We start from the raw sequence: 25,039 nt of genomic DNA on the forward strand, positions 1-25,039 counted from the left end.
CACTCACATTTCCAGTATCAGAGCCTGGGGCAGTGTGTGCATGTATTTGGATCTTGTCTCGCACTCACATTTCCAGTATCAGAGCCTGGGGCAGTGTGTGCATGATTTGGATCTTGTCTCGCACTCACATTTCCAGTATCAGAGCCTGGGGCAGTGTGTGCATGTATTTGGATCTTGTCTCGCACTCACATTTCCAGTATCAGAGCCTGGGGCAGTGTGTGCATGTATTTGGATCTTGTCTCGCACTCACATTTCCAGTATCAGAGCCTGGGCAGTGTGTGCATGTATTTGGATCTTGTCTCGCACTCACATTTCCAGTATCAGAGCCTGGGGCAGTGTGTGCATGTATTTGGATCTTGTCTCGCACTCACATTTCCAGTAATCAGAACCTGGGGCAGTGTGTGCATGTATTTGGATCTTGTCTCGCACTCACATTTCCAGTATCAGAGCCTGGGGCAGTGTGTGCATGTATTTGGATCTTGTCTCGCACTCACATTTCCAGTATCAGAGCCTGGGGCATGTGGTGCATGTATTTGGATCTTGTCTCGCACTCACATTTCCAGTATCAGAGCCTGGGGCAGTGTGTGCATGTATTTGGATCTTGTCTCGCACTCACATTTCCAGTATCAGAGCCTGGGGCAGTGTGTGCATGTATTTGGGGATCTTGTCTCGCCACTCACATTTCCAGTAATCAGACCTTGGGGCAGTGTGTGCATGTATTTGGATCTTGTCTCGCACTCACATTTCCAGTATCAGAGCCTGGGGCAGTGTGTGCATGTATTTGGATCTTGTCTCGCACTAACATTTCCAGTATCAGAGCCTGGGGCAGTGTGTGCATGTATTTGGATCTTGTCTCGCACTCACATTTCCAGTAATCAGCGCCTGGGGCAGTGGTGCATGTATTTGGATCTTGTCTCGCACTCACATTTCCAGTATCAGAGCCTGGGCAGTGTGTGCATGTATTTGGATCTTGTCTCGCACTCACATTTCCAGTATCAAGAGCCTGGGGCAAGTGTGTGCATGTATTTGGATCTTGGTCTCGCACTCACATTTCCAGTAATCAGAGCCTGGGGCAGTGTGTGCATGTATTTGGATCTTGTCTCGCACTCACATTTCCAGTATCAGAGCCTGGGGCAGTGTGTGCATGTATTTGGATCTTGTCTCGCACTCACATTTCCAGAATCAGAGCCTGGGGCAGTGTGTGCATGTATTTGGATCTTGTCTCGCACTCACATTTCCAGAATCAGAGACCTGGGGCAGTGTGTGCATGTATTTGGATCTTGTCTCGCACTCACATTTCCAGAATCAGAACCTGGGGCAGTGTGTGCATGTATTTGGATCTTGTCTCGCACTCACATTTCCAGAATCAGAACCTGGGGCAGTGTGTGCATGTATTTGGATCTTGTCTCGCACTCACATTTCCAGAATCAGAACCTGGGGCAGTGTGTGCATGTATTTGGATCTTGTCTCGCACTCACATTTCCAGTAATCAGAGCCTGGGGCAGTGTGTGCATGTATTTGGATCTTGTCTCGCACTCACATTTCCAGTATCAGAGCCTGGGGCAGTGTGTGCATGTATTTGGATCTTGTCTCGCACTCACATTTCCAGTATCAGAGCCTGGGGCAGTGTGTGCATGTATTTGGATCTTGTCTCGCACTCACATTTCCAGTATCAGAGCCTGGGGCAGTGTGTGCATGTATTTGGATTCTTGTCTCGCACTCACATTTCCAGTATCAGAGCCTGGGGCAGTGTGTGCATGTATTTGGATCTTGTCTCGCACTCACATTTCCAGATATCAGAGCCTGGGGCAGTGTGTGCATGTATTTGGATCTTGTCTCGCACTCACATTTCCAGAATCAGAAGCCTGGGGGCAGTGTGTGCATGTATTTGGATCTTGTCTCGCACTCACATTTCCAGAATCAGAACCTGGGGCAGTGTGTGCATGTATTTGGATCTTGTCTCGCACTCACATTTCCAGAATCAGAACCTGGGGCAGTGTGTGCATGTATTTGGATCTTGTCTCGCACTCACATTTCCAGTATCAGAGCCTGGGGCAGTGTGTGCATGTATTTGGATCTTGTCTCGCACTCACATTTCCAGTATCAGAGCCTGGGGCAGTGTGTGCATGTATTTGGATCTTGTCTCGCACTCACATTTCCAGTATCAGAGCCTGGGGCAGTGTGTGCATGTATTTGGATCTTGTCTCGCACTCACATTTCCAGTATCAGAGCCTGGGGCAGTGTGTGCATGTATTGGATCTTGTCTCGCACTCACATTTCCAGTATCAGAGCCTGGGGCAGTGTGTGCATGTATTTGGATCTTGTCTCGCACTCACATTTCCAGTATCAGAGCCTGGGGCAGTGTGTGCATGTATTTGGATCTTGTCTCGCACTCACATTTCCAGTATCAGAGCCTGGGGCAGTGTGTGCATGTATTTGGATCTTGTCTCGCACTCACATTTCCAGTATCAGAGCCTGGGGCAGTGTGTGCATGTATTTGGATCTTGTCTCGCACTCACATTTCCAGTATCAGAGCCTGGGGCAGTGTGTGCATGTATTTGGATCTTGTCTCGCACTCACATTTCCAGTATCAGAGCCTGGGGCAGTGTGTGCATGTATTTGGATCTTGTCTCGCACTCACATTTCCAGTATCAGAGCCTGGGGCAGTGTGTGCATGTATTTGGATCTTGTCTCGCACTCACATTTCCAGTATCAGAGCCTGGGGCAGTGTGTGCATGTATTTGGATCTTGTCTCGCACTCACATTTCCAGTATCAGAGCCTGGGGCAGTGTGTGCATGTATTTGGATCTTGTCTCGCACTCACATTTCCAGTATCAGAGCCTGGGGCAGTGTGTGCATGTATTTGGATCTTGTCTCGCACTCACATTTCCAGTATCAGAGCCTGGGGCAGTGTGTGCATGTATTTGGATCTTGTCTCGCACTCACATTTCCAGTATCAGAGCCTGGGCAGTGTGTGCATGTATTTGGATCTTGTCTCGCACTCACATTTCCAGTATCAGAGCCTGGGGCAGTGTGTGCATGTATTTGGATCTTGTCTCGCACTCACATTTCCAGTATCAGAGCCTGGGGCAGTGTGTGCATGTATTTGGATCTTGTCTCGCACTCACATTTCCAGTATCAGAGCCTGGGGCAGTGTGTGCATGTATTTGGATCTTGTCTCGCACTCACATTTCCAGTATCAGAGCCTGGGGCAGTGTGTGCATGTATTTGGATCTTGTCTCGCACTCACATTTCCAGTATCAGAGCCTGGGGCAGTGTGTGCATGTATTTGGATCTTGTCTCGCACTCACATTTCCAGTATCAGAGCCTGGGGCAGTGTGTGCATGTATTTGGATCTTGTCTCGCACTCACATTTCCAGTATCAGAGCCTGGGGCAGTGTGTGCATGTATTTGGATCTTGTCTCGCACTCACATTTCCAGTATCAGAGCCTGGGGCAGTGTGTGCATGTATTTGGATCTTGTCTCGCACTCACATTTCCAGTATCAGAGCCTGGGGCAGTGTGTGCATGTATTTGGATCTTGTCTCGCACTCACATTTCCAGAATCAGAACCTGGGGCAGTGTGTGCATGTATTTGGATCTTGTCTCGCACTCACATTTCCAGTATCAGAGCCTGGGGCAGTGTGTGCATGTATTTGGATCTTGTCTCGCACTCACATTTCCAGTATCAGAGCCTGGGCAGTGTGTGCATGTATTTGGATCTTGTCTCGCACTCACATTTCCAGTATCAGAGCCTGGGGCAGTGTGTGCATGTATTTGGATCTTGTCTCGCACTCACATTTCCAGTATCAGAGCCTGGGGCAGTGTGTGCATGTATTTGGATCTTGTCTCGCACTCACATTTCCAGTATCAGAGCCTGGGGCAGTGTGTGCATGTATTTGGATCTTGTCTCGCACTCACATTTCCAGAATCAGAGCCTGGGGCAGTGTGTGCATGTATTTGGATCTTGTCTCGCACTCACATTTCCAGTATCAGAGCCTGGGGCAGTGTGTGCATGTATTTGGATCTTGTCTCGCACTCACATTTCCAGTATCAGAGCCTGGGGCAGTGTGTGCATGTATTTGGATCTTGTCTCGCACTCACATTCCAGTATCAGAGCCTGGGGCAGTGTGTGCATGTATTTGGATCTTGTCTCGCACTCACATTTCCAGTATCAGAGCCTGGGGCAGTGTGTGCATGTATTTGGATCTTGTCTCGCACTCACATTTCCAGTATCAGAGCCTGGGGCAGTGTGTGCATGTATTTGGATCTTGTCTCGCACTCACATTTCCAGTATCAGAGCCTGGGGCAGTGTGTGCATGTATTTGGATCTTGTCTCGCACTCACATTTCCAGTATCAGAGCCTGGGGCAGTGTGTGCATGTATTTGGATCTTGTCTCGCACTCACATTTCCAGTATCAGAGCCTGGGGCAGTGTGTGCATGTATTTGGATCTTGTCTCGCACTCACATTTCCAGTATCAGAGCCTGGGGCAGTGTGTGCATGTATTTGGATCTTGTCTCGCACTCACATTTCCAGAATCAGAACCTGGGGCAGTGTGTGCATGTATTTGGATCTTGTCTCGCACTCACATTTCCAGTATCAGAGCCTGGGGCAGTGTGTGCATGTATTTGGATCTTGTCTCGCACTCACATTTCCAGTATCAGAGCCTGGGGCAGTGTGTGCATGTATTTGGATCTTGTCTCGCACTCACATTTCCAGTATCAGAGCCTGGGGCAGTGTGTGCATGTATTTGGATCTTGTCTCGCACTCACATTTCCAGTATCAGAGCCTGGGGCAGTGTGTGCATGTATTTGGATCTTGTCTCGCACTCACATTTCCAGTATCAGAGCCTGGGCAGTGTGTGCATGTATTTGGATCTTGTCTCGCACTCACATTTCCAGTATCAGAGCCTGGGGCAGTGTGTGCATGTATTTGGATCTTGTCTCGCACTCACATTTCCAGTATCAGAGCCTGGGGCAGTGTGTGCATGTATTTGGATCTTGTCTCGCACTCACATTTCCAGTATCAGAGCCTGGGGCAGTGTGTGCATGTATTTGGATCTTGTCTCGCACTCACATTTCCAGTATCAGAGCCTGGGGCAGTGTGTGCATGTATTTGGATCTTGTCTCGCACTCACATTTCCAGTATCAGAGCCTGGGGCAGTGTGTGCATGTATTTGGATCTTGTCTCGCACTCACATTTCCAGTATCAGAGCCTGGGGCAGTGTGTGCATGTATTTGGATCTTGTCTCGCACTCACATTTCCAGAATCAGAACCTGGGGCAGTGTGTGCATGTATTTGGATCTTGTCTCGCACTCACATTTCCAGTATCAGAGCCTGGGGCAGTGTGTGCATGTATTTGGATCTTGTTTCGCACTCACATTTCCAGTATCAGAGCCTGGGGCAGTGTGTGCATGTATTTGGATCTTGTCTCGCACTCACATTTCCAGTATCAGAGCCTGGGGCAGTGTGTGCATGTATTTGGATCTTGTCTCGCACTCACATTTCCAGTATCAGAGCCTGGGGCAGTGTGTGCATGTATTTGGATCTTGTCTCGCACTCACATTTCCAGTATCAGAGCCTGGGGCAGTGTGTGCATGTATTTGGATCTTGTCTCGCACTCACATTTCCAGTATCAGAGCCTGGGGCAGTGTGTGCATGTATTTGGATCTTGTCTCGCACTCACATTTCCAGTATCAGAGCCTGGGGCAGTGTGTGCATGTATTTGGATCTTGTCTCGCACTCACATTTCCAGTATCAGAGCCTGGGGCAGTGTGTGCATGTATTTGGATCTTGTCTCGCACTCACATTTCCAGTATCAGAGCCTGGGGCAGTGTGTGCATGTATTTGGATCTTGTCTCGCACTCACATTTCCAGAATCAGAGCCTGGGGCAGTGTGTGCATGTATTTGGATCTTGTCTCGCACTCACATTTCCAGTATCAGAGCCTGGGGCAGTGTGTGCATGTATTTGGATCTTGTCTCGCACTCACATTTCCAGAATCAGAACCTGGGGCAGTGTGTGCATGTATTTGGATCTTGTCTCGCACTCACATTTCCAGTATCAGAGCCTGGGGCAGTGTGTGCATGTATTTGGATCTTGTCTCGCACTCACATTTCCAGAATCAGAGCCTGGGGCAGTGTGTGCATGTATTTGGATCTTGTCTCGCACTCACATTTCCAGAATCAGAGCCTGGGGCAGTGTGTGCATGTATTTGGATCTTGTCTCGCACTCACATTTCCAGTATCAGAGCCTGGGGCAGTGTGTGCATGTATTTGGATCTTGTCTCGCACTCACATTTCCAGTATCAGAGCCTGGGGCAGTGTGTGCATGTATTTGGATCTTGTCTCGCACTCACATTTCCAGTATCAGAGCCTGGGGCAGTGTGTGCATGTATTTGGATCTTGTCTCGCACTCACATTTCCAGTATCAGAGCCTGGGGCAGTGTGTGCATGTATTTGGATCTTGTCTCGCACTCACATTTCCAGTATCAGAGCCTGGGGCAGTGTGTGCATGTATTTGGATCTTGTCTCGCACTCACATTTCCAGTATCAGAGCCTGGGACAGTGTGTGCATGTATTTGGATCTTGTCTCGCACTCACATTTCCAGTATCAGAGCCTGGGGCAGTGTGTGCATGTATTTGGATCTTGTCTCGCACTCACATTTCCAGTATCAGAGCCTGGGGCAGTGTGTGCATGTATTTGGATCTTGTCTCGCACTCACATTTCCAGAATCAGAGCCTGGGGCAGTGTGTGCATGTATTTGGATCTTGTCTCGCACTCACATTTCCAGAATCAGAACCTGGGGCAGTGTGTGCATGTATTTGGATCTTGTCTCGCACTCACATTTCCAGAATCAGAACCTGGGGCAGTGTGTGCATGTATTTGGATCTTGTCTCGCACTCACATTTCCAGAATCAGAGCCTGGGGCAGTGTGTGCATGTATTTGGATCTTGTCTCGCACTCACATTTCCAGTATCAGAGCCTGGGGCAGTGTGTGCATGTATTTGGATCTTGTCTCGCACTCACATTTCCAGTATCAGAGCCTGGGGCAGTGTGTGCATGTATTTGGATCTTGTCTCGCACTCACATTTCCAGTATCAGAGCCTGGGGCAGTGTGTGCATGTATTTGGATCTTGTCTCGCACTCACATTTCCAGTATCAGAGCCTGGGGCAGTGTGTGCATGTATTTGGATCTTGTCTCGCACTCACATTTCCAGTATCAGAGCCTGGGGCAGTGTGTGCATGTATTTGGATCTTGTCTCGCACTCACATTTCCAGTATCAGAGCCTGGGGCAGTGTGTGCATGTATTTGGATCTTGTCTCGCACTCACATTTCCAGTATCAGAGCCTGGGGCAGTGTGTGCATGTATTTGGATCTTGTCTCGCACTCACATTTCCAGTATCAGAGCCTGGGGCAGTGTGTGCATGTATTTGGATCTTGTCTCGCACTCACATTTCCAGAATCAGAGCCTGGGGCAGTGTGTGCATGTATTTGGATCTTGTCTCGCACTCACATTTCCAGTATCAGAGCCTGGGGCAGTGTGTGCATGTATTTGGATCTTGTCTCGCACTCACATTTCCAGAATCAGAACCTGGGGCAGTGTGTGCATGTATTTGGATCTTGTCTCGCACTCACATTTCCAGAATCAGAGCCTGGGGCAGTGTGTGCATGTATTTGGATCTTGTCTCGCACTCACATTTCCAGTATCGGAGCCTGGGGCAGTGTGTGCATGTATTTGGATCTTGTCTCGCACTCACATTTCCAGTATCGGAGCCTGGGGCAGTGTGTGCATGTATTTGGATCTTGTCTCGCACTCACATTTCCAGTATCGGAGCCTGGGGCAGTGTGTGCATGTATTTGGATCTTGTCTCGCACTCACATTTCCAGTATCGGAGCCTGGGGCAGTGTGTGCATGTATTTGGATCTTGTCTCGCACTCACATTTCCAGTATCAGAGCCTGGGGCAGTGTGTGCATGTATTTGGATCTTGTCTCGCACTCACATTTCCAGTATCAGAGCCTGGGGCAGTGTGTCTGCACACCTTAGAGACAGGGAGCTTCTCTCTCACATACTGACTGGGCACAGTCAGCTGGGGCTCTCTCATAACCTTGGTCTCTGTGAGGTGACCAGCAGTTCGTAACCTGATAAACAAATGTTACCCAAACCATTTTCTGGGGACAGTACCTTGGCCAGGGACTCCTGGAAGAGCCGATCGGCACTCTTTCCTCTTTCTCTGGCACTGACTTTGTACTGCAACACGTCTGGGTTATCACGCACGGCATAGGTTCTCTCCAGAACCCCATTCACCGCATACCACGTGTTCAGGTTGTACTCGATAAATTCAGAGCGTTGAAGACCAAGCTTTTTAACGTAGGTCTGAACTATCCTGGGAAATAAGCAGAGTGTTAGGCAATATGCATGCAAAGGAAGAGGAAGTGTCCAAATGGACACTTCCTCTTCCTCTGTCCTGGCAGTGTTGTTAAACCTCAGGCAGAAGATTTAAATTAATAAAGCCAAGAGAAATACTTATTCAAATTTATAAACAGTTTGGAATGACCTTGGCAAACACGTCTGGCATATAGATTTTGTACCGGCAAGACAACGGAGAATGCAAGTAGAGTAGAGATTGGGCATGAAGCAATCAATACAGGATTCCCGACCCATTGCTCTAGGCCCCTCCCATGAAGTGTAAAGCTTTCATGATAACAATGGCGTGCAGTAGTAAATAGAATGTTGGGTGCCAGCCAATCAGAATACAGGATTCTAGTCCCCACACCCTCCATCCTTGAAGTTTGGAACCAGTAATGTGCTTGATGCAAGTTATCACCAAAGACTCTTCTCCCCATCTTGTGCTGCAGGTCATCGAAACTCACCCACCCAGGTCCAGCGTCCCAGATCCAGTGCATGGAAACTTTGTAGAGCTGCCTACTGGTTCTGTTTTCCAAGATAAAGCTAATCCACATTCCTAGTTTTGCTTCCTGCTAGTCAAATACCACTACGACTGCTTCAACATGCTGCTGCAAGACTTTTAACAGGAGCTAAGAAGTATGATCATATCTCACCAATATTAATGGAACTACACTGACTACCTATCCAGTCACTAATACACTGTAAAGTATTAACAATAATACTCAACATCAGAAACCCTAGTCCCAGCCGTGGCCAACTCCAGTTGCTCTGGTCTACATGACCAGAGCAACTGTAAATTTGAGCTGCTTTAGAGTCCCCTCTCTCTCACTTGAAAGGAGAGCATAGCAGCTGCAAGGGAATCTTCCAGACCCCGAAGGACTTACCGGTGGAAACTAGGCAGCCGCATGGCCCCCAGCTCCACGTGCCACCCGGCGCTCTCGTTGCGGAAAGTCCGCATCCTCCCGCCGACACGGTTGCTTGCTTCCAACAGATAGATCTGTGAGAGGGGGGGGAAAAAGAAAGCCTTCCTTTAAAATGCGCCACCGCAGGTCATCTTCAGAGAGGCAGTATGGAAATCGGGTGGGTGAAGCGGAGATGCCCAAGGAGAAAAACAAGGGACGTGGGCAGCGGGGGGGGGGGGGGGGGGGAAGAAGAGCTCATGTGCCACGGCACTTTCCCACTGGTCCTCGTGACGGTCCGAGACAAGGCATCACAGCCTGCAGAGAACCCAGCCAAACCTTTCCACCTGATGAGCACCACCACCTGGCTCCGTTCTCTTTGATGATGGCCGATGTTTACTCAACATCATTGGTGGTCAGTGGACCTGCTATTCCCGCACCTTGGAAGCTACCACATATTTCGGTCTAACGATGCAACAAGAAGGGTTGCAGCTGGTAAATAATGCTTCAGCGGAGGTAAACCACCCTGTCCGAGGACCTCCCCCCCCCCCCGAGGGACCGATGCAATGTCCTGTGCGGTAAAACGGGCGCGCGCATTGAGCGCCCGTTTCCCTTAACACGCACGCAGCCACCTCTCCTGAGCGCCCGATGCAGCACTAAAATGCGCTGCTGCGGTAACAAGGACGCGCTAGGGAGGAACTTGCGCGTTCCTAGCGCTTGAACGCATCGGGCGCCCAGGAGACGTGGCTGTTTGCCGCGGGCGCTTAAGGCCATTGCTGCGAGCCGTCTTGTTTCCGGCGGGTCTTGGCTAGACGACCACCTTTTCCACTCAGGCAGCAAAAGACGTTTTTAGCCATGAGCAGTGTGGCCCTCAGGCTGGCAGGATTCGATTTTCTGTCTTCTCCACCGGAGCCGGAGTCTGCAGTCGTAGGCTCCGCAGATCAACTGGGCCTTGCCGTGGTAAATACCTCTGGGTAAAGGCCGTGCGGAATGACTTAACACCAGCTCCGGGACTAGCGTTACGTTTGACGAGAGTGGGTTGGGTGCCGGGGGATTTTCTGCACTGGGGGGTAATGGCTAATAGAAGTTACGTGTGATAAGTGCTGTTGGCTATGCATTCGTTTGGACACGCTAATGCCCTTACTCAATCGGGTGTTAGTCTAGCGCGTCCAAAACGCGCTTCCAACTGCGCATTGACCTGTGCACTAGGCTGGGTGCCCTTTATTGCATCAGCTCCCAAGAGTGGCCACAGTTCGCCCAGAAAACAGGAACTCTTTAGGCGCGTCCAGGTCAGAGGAGCTTGCGTGCATGACGTTTCCAAAAGTGCAGGCGCTATTGGACCCTCCCCCCCAAATAAAAGAACAGGCCGGAGGTTGAAGTGTGTACAGTTTACCCAATTTCTTTTTTTATAGAAAAAGTAACTGTGGGATTGATTCCTTGAAAATTTGGGGAAATTAAGCAGGTTAGAAGCACCTTCTATACCCTTATTCCGACCCCATGCTGCCACCCAAAATATTCTTTCATTTTCCCCTAGGGAAAATCAACATGTATTATCTTCCTGCGCATTGAGTTTGGAGATTTGTTACTGATATTGAGACTGCCCAGCAATCAATAAAGCATAATATCCAAGTGAGGGAAAACGTCACAGCAACCAACGTTTCCTGCTGCTCTCCCGGGGCCCCCTCGGGTTATGCAAGCTAAGCTTCCGCACAGGGCTGATCAAGTGTCTTGCCCAAGATCACCAGGCAGGCCTTCCGGGATTGGGAAGGAGAAGGTGGGGAACAAGAACCAGAGCAAGGCCGTGAACAACCCCAGCAACCAGCTCACTCCTGCTCTCCTACGGGCCACGCAGCTCTGCTGCCTGGAGAGAAGGAGCTGTCCACCTTCACCTCACCTCGTGGCCAGCGTCCTGCAGAACTTTGGCTGCTGTAAGCCCAGCGATGCCAGCTCCAACAATCACCACCCGCTTGGGTTTGGTTGTGCGCCCCAGACCGTGAGCCGCGATGCCCAGCAGCTCCTTGTAGTCGGGATCCTGAAAGCATCGATCGAGTGGATCGTCCGAGGCATCCGAAGGAAAGAGGGCCAGAATCAGAGAGCTGAGGGCAATCCCTGATGGAAGAAAGAGAGACTGTAACGGCCTGACTAACTTCCACCTTCCTTTGTCCTATGGCACAGCTGTGTGTGTGTGAGTGAGAGAGAGGGAGAGAGAGATGGGTGGTGCTGCAGGGCACCTCAGTACTGGAATAGCAGAGGGTGCTGCAGGCCGGGAGTGAGGTGCATTGGCAGAACTGTGTGGAGCATCTCAGTACTGGAATAGCAGAGGGGACCACTTGGCAGAAGTGGAATTCATTGATAGCTGTGTGGGAGCAGGAGGATTTCTCAGTCCTAGAAGAGCAGCTGTAGGGAAGGAGTGAGGTGCATTGGCAGAGCTGTGTGTGAGGGTCTCAGCACTGGAATAGCAGGGGGTGCTGCAGGGCAGGAGTGAGGTGCATTGGTAGAGCTGTGTGTGAGGGTCTCAGTACTGGAATAGCAGGGGGTGCTGCAGGACAGGAGTGAGGTGCATTGGCAGAGCTGTGTGTGAGGGTCTCAGTACTGGAATAGCAGGGGGTGCTGCAGGACAGGAGTGAGGTGCATTGGTAGAGCTGTGTGTGAGGGTCTCAGTACTGGAATAGCAGGGGGTGCTGCAGGGCAGGAGTGAGGTGCATTGGCAGAGCTGTGTGTGAGGGTCTCAGTACTGGAACAGCAGGGGGTGCTGCAGGGCAGGAGTGAGGTGCATTGGCAGAGCTGTGGTTGTGTGAGGGTCTCAGTACTGGAATAGCAGGGGGTGCTGCAGGACAGGAGTGAGGTGCATTGGTAGAGCTGTGTGTGAGGGTCTCAGTACTGGAATAGCAGGAGGTGCTGCAGAGCAGGAGTGAGGTGCATTGGTAGAGCTGTGTGTGAGGGTCTCAGTACTGGAATAGCAGGGGCTGCTGCAGGGCAGGAGTGAGCTGCATTGGCAGAGCTGTGTGTCAGGGTCTCAGTACTGGAATAGCAGGGGGTGCTGCAGGGCAGGAGTGAGGTGCATTGGCAGAGCTGTGTGTGAGGGTCTCAGGACTGGAATAGCAGGAGGTGCTGCAGGGCAGGAGTGAGGTGCATTGGGAGAGCTGTGGTTGTGTGAGGGTCTCAGTACTGGAATATCAGGACTGGGGTGCCCTGGCAAGGGATGTATGGATGTATGTGTGTGTGTCTGGTGAGGGGGGCGCATCCTGCTTTAATCTCTACTAGATGTGTAAGAGAAACCTCCACAATGTCACCAAGGAGCTTCGCAACCAAAACGTACAGTGCAGTTTCATTTTCTCCCCCTCTCTCGATCTTCCTGTTGACAGATCTCTGGCAGCTCACCCAGGCACAAATCCTGCCACAAAAAAAAAAGGAACACAGAAAAGGCTCTCAGCATGTGTGTGTGGGGGGGGGGGGGGGGAGCTCTTTTCATGCCACGTTCCGTGGGCACGTCGGGCTGCCGCTGGCCCGTCCCAGTCTTGGGTTTCTAACCACACTGCTATCTTTGGACTTCCCTAGAGCAGGGGCTCCCAGCCAGTGCACTTTCAGAACCCATACAGGCGAGCCACGGAAAAGCCACCACTGCTCCTGGACCCCAGGGGTGGCCCTTAAACGAGCGCCTTTCTGAGAACATCTGTCATCGTGCACAGCTTCTTCTTTCTAGCGACGGCTTGAAAAATCTGAGCCGGAAGGCGGACCCTGTATCCAGTGCAATACCAGAGAAATAGAAACCAAAAGGGTTTCCCCCCTCTGCTGGGCAGCATACAGAAGGCATGGAAGATGCACATTTCCCAAAGCTGCCAGAGAAGGTCAAAGACTTGCCACAAAAGAATGAAATGAAAGCTGACCAGTGATTAGAGAGACTTTCTACAAGCTGTAACTTTACTATTGTTATTTTGTCGTGTCTTCTCTTCTAATCATGCTTTGTGTTTCTTGGGGATCGCTTGTAAAATTGCCAATAAAGTTATCGGCATCTAAATGACAGCTCAAGACTTGGCAGAGCCATGCACTGACCTGGGATCCCAAGTTGAAGACCTGCTGACCTTAGGCTGGGCCCCTCACACCAGGCCAGGTCTCTCCACACCCTCTAAACCCACACACACACACCCCTAGCTCCTCCTCTATATCACACCACTACCCACTATAAGGTGCATTTTTAGACCCGCGCGTGGGCGTGCACGTGTGCGCAGTTCCCGGCACATGCACATGGAGGCGCTGATTTTCTAACATGCGTGCATGCACGTGCACACCCAGTTTGATATCGCTGCACACATGTGTGTGCGAGTTCTGACTCGTGCATGCAAGTGGGGAGATTTTGGGCCAAGCGGGCGGCAACGCGATAGGGCCTTTCCCCCAGTCCCCTCCCAGTCTGCTCCAATAAAGGAGAAAACTGGGAGGGAACTTCCTAAGCCCCTACCTTCCCTGCCTGCCTTTTCCCCTATCCTCCCCGACCCTTAAAACCCTTCCATTTATTGTTTCACAATTTCCCTGCTCTCCCGAGCAGTAGTAAGTTGCACAAGCCGGCTGGCTGCCAGCATGTGCTTCAGCGGGACAGCGCCTAATGGCACTGTCCCAGCCCACCCACGCCCTGCCCCTGGATCGCCCCGGCCCACCCCTTTATACTTTGCCGGCTGTTCTACCGGGAGATACGCGTGTAGCTGCAGGCCTTTGAAAATGGCCACGCGCGTATCTCCCAATATTGGCACACACTGGCCTTTTAAAATTAGGCCATATGTCTACTACCTCCTAAGCTCATCCTTCAAGAATGGCCCCCACCGCCTAACCTCATTCACTCTCTTCTAACCCATCTACCTCCCCAACCACTAATTCATTTCTCACCCACTTATCTAATCTCTCACCCCCCCCCCCCCACTATCATCTTCCCCTACCTACCTAACCCCCCACCCACCTTGTTTTGCCCCACTTACTTATGTGCTCCTCTCTAACTCACTATCCTACCCCAGCTGATGAGTGAGGGTTAGGTGGATGGAGTAGGTGAATGATGGGTTGGTGGAGTTGCCTGATCCTGGGACATAGCACCTATGGCTAGGTGCTATGGCTTATTGGTAGCTGTTACTGGAATGTAGTGATACCCTGGAGTGGTGATGATAACACCATATTCAACAATGCATATATATCAACCACTATATGGTTGTGTATATACATTGTGTATGTGTGGTGAGGAATATAGTGGTTGATATATATGCATTGTTGAATATGGTGTTATCATCAGAAATATGTGTGTATTACAATGTTAAACATGTATTCAATTGTTATAAAATGTAATTTAATAACATGTTCATGTGAGATGTATAATAAAGTATATGAAGATTCTTGAATTGTGATATATACTGAAAATTCATGGTTACATTTTTTGGGATTCCCTAAAATGTGTTGGACCTCATATACTTAAACCATCATATCCCCAAATTATGGCCCATGGTGGCTCACAATAAGATTAAAACAAAAATATTGACACATAAACGCTACCAAATCCCCTACAATAGTTACCAACAAATACCATAAAATTAAAATATACAATTACATAAACAATCAGAAAATCAAAACCATATATAGAGAGAGAGAACTTAATAATAAATGATTGTATCTAACTCTCCAACTTTCAGATGGCCAAATGCAAAGAATGTTTCCAAATGAAAGCTTTGGACATTGCAAACCTACATTTCTTAGTCTAATAAAGTTACTAGTTCTTGGTTAGGTTTCTTTTGCCATATTGTAAGTGGGGTAAGCACTTCAAACTTTTCATTAAAAAAAAAAACCAAACAGAATTCCTAGTGACATCATAGAATCTAGACGGGCGAGGTTTTTAAGAACGTACGGCAAGTTTTATACGTGAATTCGTTCTTTTCTAGCTGTAGCACATGACACACTTACTTTCTTGATCTTTCTTGTCTACTTTGAATGTCCAAACACCACAAAGACTGGTGTTTAGGGGCATTTGGAACCACTTCTCGGATCTGTTTAGAAATTCCCGTCTATTAAAACAGAAGTGCCCCAAGATTTAGAAAGGGAATTTATGGTCTGTGGCAGGCAAGAGACTTTAGCTGTCATCTGGGATTTCACCCTGACTCTGGGTCAGAAAGAAAAGTTGAGGTACCATTTTGTCGCTAAAGTTTGAAGCCTCAGCACAGCATTGTGTAACTAAATTAACAAGACGCCTGGTACTGAAGGATATCTTCCGGTGTCATGTGGGTGTGCCAAAGAGGCAATTGCTTTCCACAGTCTGAAGTCGAAACTTTTTGCATCAGGGATAGGAGATGAGCAAAACTACTCAAGGTCATAGAAAAACACACAATGTAAACTGGCTCCTTCAACTTGGCAACACAAAATTAAAAATTCACGAAAACTCTTTGATTTTGCCATTTTCTTTGTCCATAGTGTTTAGTGGGCAAATCAAGATTAAAGTTACCTTTTCAGGACCCCTCATGTCCCCTTTTGAAAGAAAAAGTCAAAATGCCAGAGAACACTTGGAGAGAAACCAAGATGGCGCCCTGAGCGGGAGCACTGGCGTTAGCTCCGGACCACAGATTTTCTGAAAATAAGCAACAAGCGCAAATACCTCAAAGATGCCTCACAAAAGGAAGGGCAAGGTCCGGGTCTATCCACCCGACCAGGACACTGCTGCCGGACAACGTTTGATTTCAGAGTTCGCCGTGGTCACATCGGAATTGAGGGCGGTTAGCCCTATTGGAGAGTCGGCGGAAGGAGAGCTGTACTCTCCCGGGGAAACATCACTAAGCCCTCCGGACCCTAGAACGCCGGCACGAGCTTTGCCCCCAACGGTCGCTGGAGAAGCTGATTTGCAAACCGAGGAGGTTCGATGCAATCAGCTGAGTGGATCAGAAGGCGCCCGGACGGCTGGAGAGTCAGGAGGGATCCTGCAACCCCGTGCAGCTGAGACGCCAGGGAGAGTAGAGGAAATGGCGGCGGCTGTCCCCAGTACATCGGGAGAGCTGGAGAAGAGCATTGGACACGGGGTAAGAAAATCGCTCACCCAGCAATTTACTAAACCGGCGATAATAACCCTAGACAATATCTGGGATCTCATGACGAGGATGTCTACTAAGCTAGACAATCAGTCCTTACAACTTGATGAAATTTCAGCCAAAGTGGGGACACTTGAAAAAGACACGAGTCAGAAATTTATAGAACAAGATAATTCCATAAAACAAATAAATGAAGAAATAAAAAGCCTCCAAGCTACAAACGCTTCAATTGTAGCAGAAAGAATTTCAACATTAAGGAGGTTGGAGTCCATAGAAAATCATATGAGACACTTGAACTTGAGACTTTTGAATTTCCCGATTTTAATGGGAGAAATCCCACTTTTTTCATTTAAGAAATATGTAATGGAAGCTTTAAAAATCCCTCAGCAAGAGATTCCACCAGTTAAGAAATTGTTCTTTCTACCAAAGAAAACTAGCACTCCTTCAGTTGTTCCCCAACAAGGGCCAGATTTGCAAAATCTGACCGATTACCTTGAAAATTCTAATGTAGAAATAATAGATCGTGCAGTTCTCTTTGTTTCTTTCTTTGATGAAAATGCTATTTCTAAGATTATGAGGAATTATTTCAAAAATATCACTGAATTGTTTTGTGGGGGTCTTATTCGAATTTACCCAGACTTGGCAAAGTCTACGCAACAGCGTAGAAAAGAATTTCTCCAGATGAGACCTGAGACCCTAGCATTGGGGGGTAGTTTTAAGCTACGCTACCCATGTAAATGCATCATAAAACTGGCCAGGAATACATATATCTTTTTTATACCAGATCAACTGAAGGCCTTCTTGTCTGGCAGGAGAATCCCCGATGAGAATATAGGGACGATAGAGAATTAGATGTGACAAGGGCACCTTATTGTATTTGATTTCCTTGTAAACTCCTTTAAATATTTCCTTTCTCTCCATATTTCCTATGAAACAAGAGTGTTCTAAATATTATGTTATTTTTGGATGTTAAAAGCCTGCAGAGGAACAAGACTCTACAGACAGACTATTTGTTATCTTCTGTATCTCTGTTTTTTCTGATACAAATTTTATTTGTATATTTGTTAAAAGATTATAAATAAAGAATAAAAAAAAAAAAAAATGCCAGAGAACTGAGAAATTGCAGCATATTCCACCTTTTAGGCGCTGAAATTCTCCTCTTGCATTCCATAGTGGAGGATTTTGGGCACAAATTTTGTGGCATGTTTGGGGGGGGGGGGGGGGGGATTCAGCAGGGAATATGGGGTCGAAGGTGACTTGCACTTCCCTGAGGTTCCTTGCATTGTTTTAACCTAATGCAGATCACAGCTGCTCTTCCTTGATTGGTGTTGATAAGAACTTTTGAGTTTCCCTCACCCTAGAGATTGGTGTTCTCCTTCATTCTGGTTTTTTTTACTTTTCATTCTTCTGTTCTCATGTTTCCTGCTTCTTGTATTTTTTTTCTCCTGTTGTTTTACATTTCTATGTAATAACGCCTTCTCTCCTATCTATCTATCTATGTATATATTAGGGATATGCAGCTATATTTTTTTTTCAGTTTGGTTAATTTCATTTGTATTCGGGGTGGTTTTTGCCTGAATTGTATTTCATGGCATTATTTTGACTTTTAGGAGTTTGTTTTTTTTTGTTTGTTTCTTCAAAATAGCACGATACTGTTTACAAATAGCATGCACTATTCCAGATTGCATGTGCTTTTGCAAATAGTGTGCACTGTTTTCCAAAAATGAAAACCCTCCAAAACTGGGGGTAAAATGAATGAAAATGAAAATTGCCATTTTGGTTCAGGTTACCATTTGTTTTGAAATAAAGGCACATCCCTAATATACATATATACAGATCTAGCTGGCTAGCTAGTAGATAGATATATAGATAGATATACAAACCTCCCATATCCCATCCAATCCATCCTGTTTTTCATAGCACATATTATCTGTTATTTATATCACGCTTTTCCAACTGGAGAGTTCACAGCATGTTAGGGCTACATTGGGCATAGAGAGGCTGAATGGGTACATAGTGGATGCTGGTATGGCAGTTAAGAAACAGCAGGGTGCTCTGTTTAATTAAGTGCTAGTCAACTGGAAGGAGTTTTGAATAATGAAAGAAACTGGAGCAGATCTGAGCAGATGAGTTTAAAACAGGGATCATGCATCTTAGTTTTGCAACATGGGGTATGTATGGGGAAGGGGGGAACAGGGAAGGAACACGTCATTCTTTAAAGATATTTCAATCCCATGCCTTTGGATCTAAGTTTAAGCAGCAGCAATCAGGAAACCACACTTACTTTTCCCCGGGCTCTGTTCTGGTGGCCGGCGATGTACGGCTGCCACCTGCCAGCCTGGCTCGGATCTTTTGCTAGACAGAAGCTGCAGATGCATGCTTTCCTTGGGGCGTCTGCCTCTTCTTTTATAGACTCTGCTGGGACCTCTGCCTTACTCAAAATGAAACCAAATCTGAGTATTCTCTAGAACCCTGTGAGTAACCACAGATAAAGTCATCGAACAATGATATCAACCCTGGGATTTTCCCACTGCAAGCAGATGAATTCCAGGCAACCATATACAATTCAAACAGGCTAATTTTAAATCGAGCATGCATGCACCCATACAAGTGCATATCCGTGGGCGAGCGGAGTTCAGCTGGAATTTTAAAACATGCATGCGCTTGTGCATATATGATTTAAAATATGCCTACCATGCATAAGTGGGCTCCTAATTTTAAGAGGCTGCAGAAGCAAACGCACTTCACGTATCTCCCATAGGACTTTGGTGGCTTTAAAATAGTAGCATACATAACAACATAGTAATGACTGCAGCATAGGACCAGATGGCCCATCCAGTCTGCCCAGCAAGCTTCTTATGGTAGTATCTGCCACTCCATGCAGGATACTCCCTTGTCTGGGATACTGGTACGCAGACATAAGGGAGAAAGCACAGGACTGCTTCGACGGCCAAGTCCTACAGGAAACGAAGAAAGCGTGCATGGGGGTAACTTGCTGGTGCGGTGGTTACTACCCTAAACCTTGATACTGTTGATGCAACGCCAACATTGCTGTCTGCTTCAGCAGCAGGGGAAAAGGGGAATTGGATTTAGACAGCAACTATCAAGAGCCCCAGCTTTTACGGTCTGCGGAACTGATGAGTAAGGGGGTAGCTAGAATAGTGCATTGTGCAATGGTTACTACCCTTAATAGAAGCACGGGATTACTACCCAATAAGCCTTGATGCTTTTGATGCCACTGCAACATTGTTCTCTGCTTCGAAGGAGGAGGGTGGGGGCTGAAAGGAAAGAGGAATTTGGATTCAGAGGCGACCAACACGAGCCCTGACTTTATTACAGTCTGGGGCACTGATACTCAGATATTAAGGGGAAAAAACAACACAGGACTGCTTCTAGGGCCAAGTCCATAAGCGAAGCAGGGCAAGCAGCACTGACCGATGCATGGGGGTAACCTGCACGGCGCGGCAGACATTAGCAGGGGAAGCTTGCTGGGCAGACTGCACGGACCATCGTAGTAACTGCCACTCTGTGGTAAGGGTAGTAATCTTTACAATCAATCAAAACTAAGCTACTGTCAAGCCCATAAATTACTGCTAGCAACACTTTTACTGGATAAGGAGCCTTCTTGCTAATTCAGACGGTGCTGCTTGGGGTTCTTTGCTTTGGATAACACGAGTTTGTAAGCGGATTTTCAAAAATGCCCGTGCGAGGGACATTCCCCGTTTTTCCAGTTAATCCACCAGTTTGCCCAGTCGATCTCGAGGTCATCCAGACCCCTCTGGTTCTTCATTCTGCAGGGCCTCTCAGTTGACCCGGACCCCCCTCACCCTGTCGTGTGAGCCCTAAAAACATGAGAGCTGCAGACTTGCTCCTCCATCAGGAGCGGCGGTAAAGTTACGCAGCTTAACAAGCCGCCGCGCGCTGCGACCTCCGGTTTTAAATAGCCGAGCGTTGCAGAATGTGAATTCAGAAATGATTTGAAATCTCCATCCCGATTATGCAGTGGCTAATGTCATCCCCCTATACGCACCCAGTTCAAACTCCCCGCGGACCGATCCAGTCCTGATTTTTACCCCATTGCTTTCCGCTTTTCTTCTGGACGTTGGAACTACATCTCTGTGCATGCAATTCGGATCAGCCTCTACCTGAGTCTTCGCCTGGGTTATCGAGTGCGCCCTCCAACCTTTGCGTCTTTGTGTCTGACCTGGGAGTTTGGCTGCGTGGTCCTCTTCACTACTACTCCTACCATTTGCCCCCAAATCTTTCCATACCCTCTGCACCCATCATTTACAGGCGAACAGTGCAAAGGCATGAAAGGTGGGGGTTCGCTTTCCTGCTAAGTCCCTCAAACAATGTCTTTTACAGGCACAGATTAAGGAGCAGGAGACCTCAGCACCTGCAGCTGGAGCTCCCCTGTTCCTGAGTCTACGAAATGTCATTAGCAACAGGAGGTGACCCCTCTCGCTGAAGGCTGCTGAGATCATCCTTCTTTTGGATGAGGTGTTGGACTGAAGGAGGGGCTTTTAGCTGCAGAAATGACAATGAAACCAGCAGGAGGGGTCACAGGGCAAGAAGGGAAGTCCTAGAGCTGGCATAAACCTGCATACCCCCCCCCCGGTTCCATTCATTCCCCTCATCCCACCATCTACCGAGCACCATGTGAACTTCCCAGCAGCTTAACCCTCCTGGCCTCCCACTCAGATCGTAAGCCCTCTGGGCTTGTGGCTTGATTCTGTGTACAGTGGAAAGGCTCCCATTCAGATCGTAAGCCCTCTGGGCGTGTGGCTTTATTCTGTGTACAGTGGGAAGGCTCCCATTCAGATCGTAAGCCCTCTGGGCGTGTGGCTTTATTCTGTGTACAGTGGGAAGGCTCCCACTCAGATCGTAAGCCCTCTGGGCTTGTGGCTTTATTCTGTGTACAGTGGGAAGGCTCCCACTCAGATCGTAAGCCCTCTGGGCGTGTGGCTTTATTCTGTGTACAGTGGAAAGGCTCCCACTCAGATCGTAAGCCCTCTGGGCGTGTGGCTTTATTCTGTGTACAGTGGGAAGGCTCCCACTCAGATCGTAAGCCCTCTGGGCTTGTGGCTTTATTCTGTGTACAGTGGGAAGGCTCCCACTCAGATCGTAAGCCCTCTGGGCTTGTGGCTTTATTCTGTGTACAGTGGGAAGGCTCCCATTCAGATCGTAAGCCCTCTGGGCTTGTGGCTTTATTCTGTGTACAGTGGGAAGGCTCCCACTCAGATCGTAAGCCCTCTGGGCTTGTGGCTTTATTCTGTGTACAGTGGGAAGGCTCCCACTCAGATCGTAAGCCCTCTGGGCTTGTGGCTTGATTCTGTGTACAGTGGGAAGGCTCGCTATAAGCACACACACACATCCCCAGATAAATGAAGTCGTGCAGTCCCCTTTGGGGTGCAGAATTGGTGTCTGCTGTTTGAAGCCAGTTCAGCAGGAAAGACTGCGCTCCCGACCACGGGCTGGCTGTAAGAAAGGACAGATGTGTTTGTTTGGGGGGCATTTTTATTTTCTTTGAGAGAATGTCATCTAAACGCACGTTTAAACACGAAGAAGGCTCGTATTCCGCGTCACTTGGCCAGATATGTTCTGACTTTTCCAGCTCAGTGTCGCATTTTAAATATTTTTGGCCACAGTCAGCGACTGCCACTTAAGCTGTTAAGTAGCGGGAGGGGAATGGGCGTAACGGGGAGGAACCTATCCGGCTAACTCTGGTGGCCCTGTTGACCTGTCCTATAGTCAGCCAAAGACGCTTATCCAGCCAAATTTAAGACAGCTGGATATAACCAGTGGTGCGGCTGTGCTGAATATGGACCTCAGAAAGCGATAAGGGAATAAAGACTGAAGCTGCTTGTCTCCGATCAGCAAACACGTCCTGTTTTTTTGTGGCCACGCGCACACACGCAGACACACGCAGACACATGCACGTATGCACACGTGTCTACAAAGCAATGCAGACTTCAAGCATGCATGAGACAGGCAGAAAGGGGGGAACGTGAAGACCACAGATCGCCAACAGAGTAAGGATTTCATTCAGTGTACAATTTCTATGCTGCTTTTCGTGGCTGGTCAGACACTTCAAAGTGGATCACAGGGGTTAGGCCAGCTGAAACGTATTACATGCACAGAGAAGTCCAGCCGGGCGAGCTGGGATTATATACACACATGTACACACACCATTCGCACAGAGAAGCATTTACAGACGCGCGTATGTGCACCCACAAAGAGGGCGGCGGCTTCAACTGCCCCAGCAGTGAACTGAGGAGTGAAACGAGGGGGGGGCTGCCGGAGAGTCTGAGTCAGCTGCCGTCTGCTCGGGAAATGGAAACTGGAAGCAGCTTGCCAAGAAAACACAGGAGGAGGAACTGGAAACTGCCACCTCCTGTGTCCCCTCCCCCCCCCCCCCTTCTCCCAAGCGTGGGTGGTTTTTTTGGCTTCCAAGTTAAAAAAAAAAAATGCTGCCGTGCTGCTGGTGCTAATCCAACCCCTTTGCTCAAAGGTTGCTGTCTGCCCCAGATATAAGTGCAGATGTTTCCTCGCTGTCTCTCAGACACAGGGCACTGTTTGTTGGCCCTGAGACATTCGGGGGTGACTTTTCCTTGCCGGGTTTAGGATGCCTCTTTCTCCTCCTCTGAAATCACTGTTCAGCTGTCTGTGCTGTCTTTAAGCTTTGGGTGTTTAAGGGTTGCTGCCACTATCTCCCCACCCCTGCCATCGCGCTCCAGTTGTTTGTGCTGTATTCATACGTTAGGTGTCTCCTCCCCTGAGATCTCTCTTCAGCTTTCAATGCTGTATTCAGACTTTGGGTGTCTCACGGTGATAGCGTCTCCTCCTCTGGGTCTCTCTTCAGCAGGTCATGCTCCAGCTGTCTCCTACCCCAGGGTGGTCTCTGCAGCCGTCTGTGCTGTATTCATACCTTGGAGCTTCTTAATCACTAATGAGCAGGCCTGGTCGAATTTATTAATCGGGGTTTCCAAGCCAGCTCAGTTCTAAGAAGTTATCCCCTTCTCAGCTGCAGCCGTGTCCTCTGGGCTATGAGATACCCAACTGCCCTGAGGCAATGTTTCCTAATCAGAAGCAGCTCCTCTTGGCACAGACCCTGCAAAATGAATCATGTAGTTCGCTGCTGCTGCTGCTGCTGCCTCTCTCCATTTGGCAAGCTGGCTCCTTCCTTAAGGCTATTCCGTGCTCATGCTTTTGGGGTCTCTTGCTTGCTCTTCCCCTGAAGTCTCTTTTCACCTTGTTTGTGCTGTAGATTGCAGATTTTGGTTGCATCAGGGCACTGCTGTCCCCTCCCCTGAGGTCTCGCTGCAGTCGTTTGTGCTGTAGTTTCCCTGTCCCTTCCCCACCAAGTCTCTTTTCAGATCTTTGTAATGTAGTCATAGCTCGGGCATATTTATTGCCCAGTGTCTAAGCCTACTATCATTTGCAGGATTGCAGTGAATGGCTTTTAATTGAACTAGCAATGTATGTCTTGGCTAGCAATGGGAATACTCTCTCTCTCTCTCTACATATCCTGACCTGAGGTAGAGAGCATTCCCTCCCAAACGTTAGTCAATAAATACAAATGTCAGTCCAGTGAAAAGGTGTCACCTTATATATTTTGGGGATTTTGTTTTCGTTTTTTTTATCTTTTATTTATTTTTTTTTTTTTGTATCCTATGATTTGATCGGAATTTGCAAGGCGCATTGGGTTCTACGAAGTCAATCGCAGCGTTTCCTGTTTCCTGGCGCAGCTGGAATTTCTGGGCTATTAGAGACCCAGAGAAGTATTTCCTAAAGAGAAGGGGGGAAAACCCCAACCTGCCAATTTTCCCAGTACGATGTAAAGAATCCCACAGCTTCTGAATGGAAGAAGTGGGATTGGGGGGGTTGTTTTGGGTTGTTTTTTAGCACAGTGGCGGCTAGGCCCCACTGCGCCAAACAAGTGGTTTAAAAACACTTAAGGCAACCGGTAAGGGAGGGGAGGAGGGGGGTAAAAAAATGACTGCGAGGATAATTACTGCTGTTAAAAAAACAAAAATTTAATTATGGCGGCTGAAAACCTTTTGCACGCCAGTTATCAGCCCTGCCTGGCTGACACGGGGCCCTGCTAGGCTGAAATCAAATGCTGTTGAGGGGAGGCTGATCCTTTTGTGGAGGAATAAACAAAGTACAAAGTCAGACAGGTTATGTGATCTATGACAGTGGGTCTCAAACCTGGGCTACCCCCAGCCCAGCCCGGGTGGGTTTTCACCTTGAGTCGGCCTAGATCCGTCCTCCAGAAGGATAGAGACAGTGGAGGCGGTCCGGAGAAGGCAGTGTGGGGTCTGCATCAGAAGCTTGAGAGCTGCCGTGAAGAAAGCTTGACAGAGAGAGAGATCGAAACAAGCCTTCTCCACAGCAGCGGCGTTCAAACCTCGGGTCAGGACCCAGCGTCCCCTGCACTGCCTCAATCTTTTTATTTTTTTTTTTATGTGCCAGAGCTTGGCTTTTTTCCTGCCCCCGAGACCCCCGGTGCCAGTGAAGGATTTGGGTAGCTCCTGTCCCGCTATGCAGGCCTCCAAGCCATGGGGGCCCGGCGCCCTCACACCGCAGGGAAGGCTGTGACTTGTGAGCGCAGACCTAGTCTGAAAGGGCTGGCAGGGGTGGAGTTGGAACAGTGGCAGCTCAGGACCCATAACCAGGCCC

At 48.6% G+C, this 25,039-nt stretch overlaps 1 protein-coding gene across 1 annotated transcript in view; it reads right to left on the minus strand.

The window, feature by feature from the left end:
• IL4I1 (interleukin 4 induced 1) overlaps positions 1-15,798 on the minus strand; it is a 30,347-nt gene extending 14,549 nt beyond the window's left edge. The window contains exons 1-5 of the mRNA XM_029584505.1: positions 15,781-15,798; positions 12,693-12,705; positions 11,206-11,420; positions 9,297-9,409; positions 8,188-8,389 (exon numbers count right to left, since the gene is read on the minus strand). Of these exons, the coding sequence (XP_029440365.1) occupies positions 8,188-8,389; positions 9,297-9,409; positions 11,206-11,420; positions 12,693-12,705; positions 15,781-15,798 (561 nt within the window). The remainder of the gene's footprint in view (positions 1-8,187; positions 8,390-9,296; positions 9,410-11,205; positions 11,421-12,692; positions 12,706-15,780) is intronic.
• Positions 15,799-25,039: the final 9,241 nt, after the last annotated feature.

Source organism: Rhinatrema bivittatum, chromosome 19 (genome assembly GCF_901001135.1).
Source record: "Rhinatrema bivittatum chromosome 19, aRhiBiv1.1, whole genome shotgun sequence".
Classification (NCBI taxonomy): domain Eukaryota; kingdom Metazoa; phylum Chordata; class Amphibia; order Gymnophiona; family Rhinatrematidae; genus Rhinatrema; species Rhinatrema bivittatum.